Source organism: Neolamprologus multifasciatus, chromosome 20 (assembly GCF_963576455.1).
Source record: "Neolamprologus multifasciatus chromosome 20, fNeoMul1.2, whole genome shotgun sequence".
Taxonomy (NCBI): Eukaryota; Metazoa; Chordata; class Actinopteri; order Cichliformes; family Cichlidae; genus Neolamprologus; species Neolamprologus multifasciatus.
In genome coordinates, this window is record NC_140458.1 from 14,100,160 (window position 1) to 14,110,264 (window position 10,105).

The 10,105-nt window shown below is 42.1% G+C and overlaps 1 protein-coding gene across 13 annotated transcripts in view; it reads right to left on the reverse strand.

Annotated features, from left to right (window-relative positions):
- Positions 1–10,105, reverse strand: part of LOC146494629 (glutamate receptor-interacting protein 2-like) — a 38,851-nt gene that overhangs the window by 22,821 nt on the left and 5,925 nt on the right. For 11 of the 13 annotated variants that reach the window (XR_014871442.1, XR_014871444.1, XR_014871443.1 and 8 more), the window contains exons 2-7: positions 8,835–8,915; positions 8,039–8,177; positions 6,451–6,596; positions 5,483–5,566; positions 5,300–5,375; positions 2,873–3,018 (exon numbers count right to left, since the gene is read on the reverse strand). Coding sequence is in view for 10 of the 13 variants with exons in the window: in XM_085145192.1 (XP_085001318.1) it covers positions 2,873–3,018; positions 5,300–5,375; positions 5,483–5,566; positions 6,451–6,596; positions 8,039–8,177; positions 8,835–8,915 (672 nt within the window). In the remaining 3 variants the exon portion in view is untranslated. The remainder of the gene's footprint in view (positions 1–2,872; positions 3,019–5,299; positions 5,376–5,482; positions 5,567–6,450; positions 6,597–8,038; positions 8,178–8,834; positions 8,916–10,105) is intronic. The other 2 variants (XM_085145188.1, XM_085145191.1) reach the window with 1 other exon arrangement.

A 10,105-nucleotide genomic window follows, 5' to 3' on the forward strand; every position in this document is an offset into this window, starting at 1 on the left:
TTTCTTGTAATTGTGAATCCTTTGGCTGGTCGAATCTGGAGCCAGCAGGTCTGAATCCTTAGATTCCACACACAGGATATGTGTGGATGTGTGAATATGTGTCAGCCGTCCTTGGTGACCTGCCCTGTTTTGCATAGAGCAGTTCAGGGTGTGCAATCTTGAGAATTAGTCACTATGATCACATTGAGGTTATAATTAGGTTTGTAGTCATGCAGTGGGTTACTGAACTTAGAGATATAGCTTTCTACTTTTTACCCAACAAAGAGGATGTTTGGTAGAACATCAGTTGTGCTGGATTCTTTTTGTGTCCTCAGGCTGACTTATGTTCGGTGTTTTTTGTTGTTGTTTGTTTTCCTTTTTAACTCCATTATTGTTTTAAACTAAGCTTAACAAAATAAAACTGCAATTCCAAACTTCTAAAAATAATGGTGGTATGTACCATTTATTGCATTATAGTCCAACTATAACTCACTTAAAGACACAATATCATGAGGGAACACACTAAAGTCAGCATATGAACACGACCACAGGCTGTACGCAGGCTTTGAACAAGCTCCATTTTTGCAAGTCTGAGAAAATAATCCTGGTGTAATAAAGGTGACTCAACTAAAACCCATTACAAACTGTAGCATGTGACCAAGAGTGAAAGACGTTCATTGTGGGAAATGTAGAATCCAGGATCTTTTCTGAGCTTTGAAGTCATATCAAATGTCAGGATATCCTGATATCTGCTGCTTCAACTTATTTATGTAAGCTGTCATTATGAACACTCCAACTCAACAGAAACACTAAATCACAGAAGTGCTTATTAACCTTATTTAAAACACACAAAAGACAAAAAGTAATAACTAATAATGATTAATAGTTTGATATTTTATGGGGGAAACATTGTGCTATAACAGCCTTTAGTGTGTGCTTATCTTTACTTATTTTTTGTGGTTTTCAGACTCTGTGCAGCCATAGTGAGAGCTTGGCTCATATTGGCAGCAATACGTTTAATCTTTATGGACAGAATTTCCAGGTGCACTCAAGGGGTGGATGTTTCTGTGGTCTCACGATCTCATGCCTGCTTTGTCCAGATGATGTAGTTCCATTGGCTTTATTGAGCAATGACCTCCAGCTCACACTGGGATGATATGAAGTGTTGGCACCTCTGCGTCTATAAACCATATCGAGGCAATCGTGGCTCAAAGAGTTGGCAGTTCGTCTTGTAACCAGAAGGTTGCTGGTTCAAGCGCCGGCTCGGACAGTCTCGGTCGTTGTATCATGGGGCAAGACACTTCACCTACTGGTGTTGGCCAGAGGGGCCAATGGCACAATATGGCAGCCTCGCTTCTGTCAGTCTGCCCCGGGGCAGCTGTGGCTACAACTGTAGCTTGCCTCCACCAGTGTGTGAGAGTGAATGAATAGTGGAATTGTAAAGTGCTTCGAGGGCCCCGAAAAGCGCTATATAAATGCAATCCATTATTATTATCCATCCATTTCCAAAAAATGGATGGAGTGCCCCCTCTGGGTTGGGAACTTCCCCAAACAGATGTGTTTAAGCATCTTGGAGTCCTGATAGATGGATTAGCGCAGTGTATGTAGTGTAGTGGACTCTGTGCGTGTCTGGTGTGGTGAAGAGAAAGTTGAGGTTAAAGTTATGCTGACAATTTACAGGTCAGTCTATGTTCTTGACTGAAAGAATGAGATCACAGATACAAGTGGCAGAAATGAGCTTCCTCCAATACGGCGGGGAGCTCATAATTTGGGCGGGGCTTAGAGTAGAGCTGCCATTGCTCAGCACTGAAAGGAGCCAGTTGAAGTGGTGGGGGCATCTTATTTCAACTATTTTATATTTGAGTCAAAATGACCCCGACTGGTTTCATCATATGAAAACAGCAAATGACGTTTACTTCAAATTGTTGAAAAGTAAGTCATACCAGAGTGAAATAATGGTAGTAAGTTCTAATGGCAAAGGCTCTGTCACCTTGGTTTGGTAGCAGAGACCTTAAATAACCTCAGAATAACCAGCAGAGTCCCATTCACGATTCACTAAATAAACACCCAGGCATATAAGGGTTAACTTTAGAGTTAAGGGATGTACTTTAGAGTTTCAAGTCATCACCAGTAACATAAAAAATAAGGAATTGAATAAACAGTCAATGTAAATGTTCCAGAACTGGAACAACGTGGTCAGATTTCTTGGTAGCATTTGAAATCTGGACAGCAGAGATCAGAATCAGCTGGAGTCAGTGAAGTGAAATCACACTTATGTTGGCATAAAGAGCATTACAGTAGGCTACAGCACTGAAGGTGGGGAAAAATAAAAGCATGCATAAGCTTGTGTAAATCAGTAGGCGATGGGAATGATCTAATTCTGGTATTTTAAGATGAAACAAGCAGGACTGGATTTCCAGCCAGCATTTGATATCATTTGGGCAGGTGAACAGATTATTAAGGGTACTGGGGTTGTTGGATAGCAGAGGGACATAACTGGGACAGACTGATATTATCAGTACAATCAATATCATCAATACACTGCTTTGAAAATTTCCCATCTTTTCTCCTTAAATAGCATCACCAAGGATTAGGGGACATGCAATATAATATCTCCCTCTTGCTCCAACTTTTATTTAGAAAGAAAATGGTACAAAAAAGCAACATGTTTTTAATTTTTCTTTTAGCAGTCATTGTTCAGGAACAGACAAACACATTTTCATGAAACAATCGTGTCCCCTTTCCCAGTGTGCTCTCGGGCCGTCTCCAACACAGTCACTCAGATCCACACAGCCAAACGGCCACATGATTTACCCTCAGAGCAATGCTGCCCTATATGCCTCCACATATTCCCTGTGTGTGTGTGTGTCTGTTTGTGTATGTGTGTGCTCACCCATGACAGAGACGTCATACTCAATCAGGAACAGCGCTTCCTGGCCGCTCTGCATTAACATGGTCAAAGCGTCAGCGTGCCTCTCCCGGCTCAGAGGCATCCCATCTATGCTCAATACTCGGTCTCCAGCCTTAATAGTGCCCTCTCTGGAGAAGCACAGATGGATAAACAAAGAACAAAAAACAAAACATAAACAACCAGCATAAGATGCTTTTACGAGCAATCGTGCACCAGTCACAGTAGATGATTAAGCAGTTCCACATGAATGTTTCCTCCCAGGTGAGATGAAGGATAAATGAGATAAACAACCGTTAAGTCTTTGACGGTGAATTATGTTCACTCCAGTGTTTAGTGCTTGCGGTTTTCATGTGGGGAAAAAAGTGCAATATTACATTAGCCTCAGGATGAGCGCTGGCCTTTCTGCTTTGAAGATAACATACTCTGTATGTGTCAAAGCCACAGTTTCATAGAGTGGCTTGCATATATGGTAATGAGGAAGAAACAAAAAAGTCTGCCACACATATACAAAATTGTTTCAAAATTATTTTAGGTGCATTATTCTAAGGCCTAAAAATCAAATTCCACCTGAACAGCAAATGTTTTAATAGTAAATTATTAAAACACATCTATTAGGAAAGACACGCCTACATACACAGTACAGATACAGTGGGGCAAAAAAGTATTTAGTCAGCCACCGTTTGTGCAAGTTCCCCCACTTAAAATGATGACAGAGGTCAGTAATTTGCACCAGAGGTACACTTCAACTGTGAGAGACAGAATGTGAAAAAAAAAAAAAAATCCATGAATTCACATGGTAGGATTTGTAAAGAATTTATTCGTAAATCAGGGTGGAAAATAAGTATTTGGTCAATAACAAAAATACAACTCAATACTTTGTAACATAACCTTTGTTGGCAATAACAGAGGTCAAACGTTTACTATAGGTCTTTACCAGGTTTGCACACACAGTAGCTGGTATTTTGGCCCATTCCTCCATGCAGATCTTCTCAAGAGCAGTGATGTTTTGGGGCTGTCGCCGAGCAACACGGACTTTCAACTCTCGCCACAGATTTTCTATGGGGTTGAGGTCTGGAGACTGGCTAGGCCACTCCAGGACTTTCAAATGCTTCTTACGGAGCCACTCCTTTGTTGCCCGGGCGGTGTGTTTTGGATCATTGTCATGTTGGAAGACCCAGCCTCGTTTCATCTTCAAAGTTCTCACTGATGGAAGGAGGTTTTGGCTCAAAATCTCACGATACTTGGCCCATTCATTCTGTCCTTAACACGGATCAGTCGTCCTGTCCCCTTGGCAGAAAAACAGCCCCATAGCATGATGTTTCCACCCCCATGCTTCACAGTAGGTATGGTGTTCTTGGGATGCAACTCAGTATTCTTCTTCCTCCAAACACAACGAGTTGAGTTTATACCAAAAAGTTCTACTTTGGTTTCATCTGACCACATGACATTCTCCCAATCCTCTGCTGTATCATCCATGTGCTCTCTGGCAAACTTCAGACGGGCCTGGACATGCACTGGCTTCAGCAGCGGAACACGTCTGGCACTGCGGGATTTGATTCCCTGCCGTTGTAGTGTGTTACTGATGGTGACCTTTGTTACTTTGGTCCCAGCTCTCTGCAGGTCATTCACCAGGTCCCCCCGTGTGGTTCTGGGATCTTTGCTCACCGTTCTCATGATCATTTTGACCCCACGGGATGAGATCTTGCGTGGAGCCCCAGATCGAGGGAGATTATCAGTGGTCTTGTATGTCTTCCATTTTCTGATGATTGCTCCCACAGTTGATTTTTTCACACCAAGCTGCTTGCCTATTGTAGATTCACTCTTCCCAGTCTGGTGCAGGTCTACAATTCTTTTCCTGGTGTCCTTCGAAAGCCCTTTGGTCTTGGCCATGGCGGAGTTTGGAGTCTGACTGGTTGAGGCTGTGGACAGGTGTCTTTTATACAGATGATGAGGTCAAACAGGTGCCATTCATACAGGTAACGAGTGGGGGACAGAAAAGCTTCTTACAGAAGACGTTACAGGTCTGTGAGAGCCAGGGATTTTCCTTGTTTGAGGTGACCAAATACTTATTTTCCACCCTGATTTACGAATAAATTCTTTACAAATCCTACCATGTGAATTCATGGATTTTTTTTTCACATTCTGTCTCTCACAGTTGAAGTGTACCTCTGGTGCAAATTACTGACCTCTGTCATCATTTTAAGTGGGGGAACTTGCACAATCGGTGGCTGACTAAATACTTTTTTGCCCCACTGTATATGCATTCATGCATTCATAGAGTAATGTGAAAAGCTCACTCATGCATTCTCAAGACATAAAATGCAGGCAAGAAACATGAATGGCTACACTTGTAATGCATATAGCCTAAATATATAAACACTGTTTCCATATCTGTGTCCTTATCCTTACCTATCAGCTGGACCTCCAGGCCTGACGCTGGTCACCACCAGAGGACGAGATCTGCGCCAGTCTTCGTGGAAGCCTCCTGACCCAAATCAGAAAGGAAGAAAAGAAAATCAGAGCACACAAATCAATGGACAACTATATGTATTAAAGGACTGGAAAAAAGAGAAAAACATTCTAGGCACCTACCTCTCATGACAAAACCAAAACTGTTGCCCTCCTTGTGTAAACACACCTCGATGCTTTTGGTTATGACTCCTGAGGGGTTCTGGACTAAGAGTAAAGCAGAATTGACAAAATGATTAAATAAATACTAGCAGTACAAAAGGTTTGTCAAAAGTTTAATTCCAGTATAATCTGAAATGTTGAATTTAGAAAGTTGATTACTTGGTAATAGGTGAATAACTTTATGTGTTTGACCTACTGGTTTGCAAACAGAGCACTGCCCGAGGACCAGGTCAGCTTCCCGTAGAAACCTAGTAAGCATTGATTTGATGATTTTCATCCTGAAAGTTCAAACCGAGCCTGATTTGGCAGATAGGTTTTAGGTTACGGCTGTTCTTTTAATATAGCAGAAATATTCATTAAGAGCAGCTGTGCTTCACGCGTGCATCAGCATTAAACATCTGTTCAGAAATACTTATTTTTTCAGTAAGCGCTGATTTGGTGGGTTGCTTTTAAAAAGATGTCAGGATGTCTGGATCCAAACATGTAGAAAGGCCACAGTGCAGATGAGTGTGGAAGTGCGGGCTGAGCCCTCTGGCAGTGCAGTGTCCTCATCATGACCTGCATCATTTGGATGTCCAGAGATTTTTCTCCTTTACTTTTGCCAATTATCATTAATTTCCTTCCTTTCAGGAATTTAAAAACTATATTTATCAATAAAAGGATGTCAAACTAGCCTTTCAATTTAAACCTTCTTCATGTTTTTGGCTATCGTGTTGACCTAAATACTCTGTTTTACTAATAATAAGCAGAATAAAGTATACTTTTGAAAGGCAACTACATTTTTCTCCTGTTCTTGCATTTTAGATTTTTGGCTGCAGACCAAATATTTGAAAATAAAAAGAATTTGTATTAATGATAAGCATTTTCATACTGTCATCTGACACAACTCATTCCATCTGCTAAAACTGTGAATCAGACACACCACCTACCAAATGGAGGCAGTTCATACTCCACTTCCAGCACAACTCGCTCCCCAATGTTCTTCAGCAGGCTGATAATCTCATCGTGACGAAGCTTTGACAGATTGATGCCGTTCACTGACTTGATGTAGTCTCCTACATTCAGCTGGTCACTCCTGTGGAAAGTCACAGACATACGATTAGGATCAGCATTCAGTTACTAAGTGGACAAAGCAGGCAGCTGTTCTGAGTCAATCCATGTTTGTTACCAAAGTTTCAAATTTAGCTTTTGGCTGCATTACTGTGTTACTTAATACGTGAGGTGAAAAGTACAAATATGTTTAATGTAAGAGAAAGGTGTGAAAGCTTCAAAATGAGAATTATCAGAATTTGGGGGGAGCTCATTGCTTTGGATTTATAACTCACTGTCATTACCCTGAGCTATTTGTAATCAGCGAGGTGAAATAAGGTTCTAAGTGGCTTTCAGTGCATCATCCCTTTGTGAAAAACAAACAAATAAAAGTGAGAAATAAACTTCACAGAAATAATCATAGTTGGTTTTCTCTTTTTGTTGAAACGGTTATGATAATTGGATCCGACGTGCATCAGCAGTAAGCCGACTAACATAGTGAGCCACCTGTGCAAAAAGGAGAGTGGATGCTGGAGCAGGTTGGCTGAAAGCCTCACGTCTTCACACACTGACAGAGATGATTGTACATGGTGTCTGACATGTGACATTCTGAGTCAACACGAGGCTCATCAGAGAGCTAATTAATTAAATAGATGTTCTGCCCTGCTTGCCCTTCTCACCTTTAGGCTACTGACAATCAGCACTGACAGCAGTAAGAGAGATGTCTCAACCGGCAGAGCTGAACGGCCTGTCGCCTGGTCCAGTCTCGTCACACTATGTCTTTGCCTGTCGCTCTCCTGTCTGCCTGTGTGTCTCTCCACCAAGTAAATTAACTAGCACTTCCACACAAGCATGAACTCGGCTGATGGAAAACAAGCTGCTCGGAAGAATTAGCACAGTGTCTGCGTTTAAAACTTCCTTGGATTTGACGAGTGATGGCATATTTGGCCAAGACATTTTCAGAGGGGCTGTGTCATTCTCACAAATCTGTGTGTGTGTGTGTGTGTGTGTGTGTGTGTGTGTGTGTGTGTGTGTGTGTGTGTGTGTGTGTGTGTGTGTGTGTGTGTGTGTGTGTTTCACTGTGGTCACATGCTGCTTAATCATCATGAAATGTGAGTTTTCCAATGAATTTTCTTATCACGTGGCTGATGTTGGGGAAAATTAGCTTTATCTTAATTAAACAATCTTTGAGCACAAAAAGTACGCTTGCAAAACATTTATATTGAGTTATCACCACAGTACAGCAAATCAAGCATGAACTGATCAGAAATAGAGATAAAATTTAAATCTGCTCTTGGACATAGCTCCATTGATCCTGTTGGGGTGTCACTCTGGGTCAAGCTGATCTAACACATTGCCTACAGCCCTGCAGTTAGTGAGACGGTGCAGCTTTGCAACATGCGCACGTTTTCAGGGGGCAGAATAACAAGTCCGGGCAGCTTGGTGTGGTTGCCAGGTTTTAAATGCATCACGGAGCAGAGATCTCACCTGGCAGCTAGCCCACCTGGCCGTAGGTTTGACACTCTGGGCTTGCCATCCTTATCAGACCCTCCGGAGATGGTGAGGCCAAGGCTGCTGCCTTCCCTTTTCATCAGATCCACGGTGGTCACTCCTCGATACTCTTCTGCTGACAGATACAGACGCAGGCACAGATCTGCAGTCAGCATTAGCCTCTGCTTGACAGAATCACCCTGTCGAAAGACTCTTTCCCTGAATCTTTCACAGAAATGCTCTCTGACATAAGACCTCCTACTTTATTTTCTCAGCCTCCTGTCTTCTCCTTGTTCCTTCAGATCTCTCTGTCTCAGTTAATCTTTGTGAAGAGTTCAGAAGGAGGATGTGGAGAATAAAACTGGTTTTATTCAAACGACTCTACATAAGGATTGAGAAAAGAAATGCATCGAATTCATAATAAAGAACCAGCTGGAAATGATCTGGCCTGACAATAATTGATGGATATGTGCTTATGTGTCAACGGAGAACTCATTCTGTCTTGTGCTCCACATTGTGCTGTGCTTTTAAATGAGTCTGCAATGTGTGGTTTTACTACCAATGACAGGTTTGCAACACAAGCAAATATTTTACCTTATCCAAGCATTCAAAACAGTGCAACATCAAGCAAACTGCAAGACGTAAACGGCTCTACGTGCATACAGACAAGCGTCTCAATCAAACATGGAGTGATGCTTCCTCTTCTTGGGGACTCAACTGAATTGAGCATAGTAGCATGAATCAGACAACAAACAAAGTAAATGATGTAACATCAGGTTTAAGTGTATTGTACCTGAAAGGCTGCGCCTCCGAGACGAATGTGATTGGTCAGTTGCCCCGGACTCTTTGCTTCCCTTTGAGTATGGTCCTTCATCTGAAGAGACAGTGTGGTGATAGGATATAATGCTGCAGCAGAAGACTAAATGAAAACGACTGCCCCAATGCACATCGTGACAGCAGCCCACAGTAAGGGGTTTGAACCCTCTGTCATTGAGGAGCTTTTGCAGGGAAACACTACAGCCAAAAATACATCTGTCAGGACTATCTGAGCTAGAATGGTCACCTCAAACTCAGGACCTTGAAAGGTCACACCACTTTGTTTCCCTAACAATCATATTAAAGGGTCAAGGATTTAAAATAGCTAGCCCCTGTCTCCAGCAAATACCTTTAAAGACCTTTAATTTAACACAAGGATACATTTGCAACAAGCAGCTACTACAGCATGGGAGCCTTCCTGAAAGAACAGCATGCAGTTAATGGTCTGTTCATGCATAGAGAGGAAATCATCATTTCATGTCATTTATAGCAGCTGTCAGATAAAGCTAGGGAATGTGCTCTGCAGAGCAAGGTAGTTTTTATTCTTAACCCACAGTGGGACTCAGCACTGGACCGTCCTCAGATTAGTGGAGCCACTGCCCAGCCATCTGAACCTGAAAGCAGCCATGCATCCATGTCAGCAGTCGCAGTGATGAGGAAACTGACTTGGCATTTCGCTAATCCTGTTCATTGCGGATTAGCTTTTTCAGCTGTCCAGCACAGCGATTGAACATCACATTACAAACTTGAAAAATAGCTGTGCCAGGTCCGCACTTGGATGAGATGAGTGGAGGAGAGCATGTTGCTGCTTTTTATATGACGTGCATCAAACTGAAGTACTCACAAGCAAGAGTCTGGAATGATGACTGCATTAGTACTGCAGAGTGGAGACACTGGTAAGAATCAGTCCTAACACATTAACTGCACAAGCTTTTCAAACCGCTGGACAGTGAAGTTAAGTATTTTTGATTGGTACATAGTTTTTGGCAACGCGCAGCCCCAGAACTCTTGAAGGTAACTGAGGTGCCATACATGTTTTTAGATTTAGGGTGATTTACACTGTGTGAGAGCGTCACAATAATTACAATATTCATCTGAACAAACATCCATAAATCTGTCTACACATCATTGAGAAGGCAAACCGTGGTACTCTGCTGGGGAATCATCATAAATGTAAATTTTCCTCAGTATTAAATGGAATGAAGCCGTGGTTTTCGCTAAATCCATAAACACACTGCAAACGACACC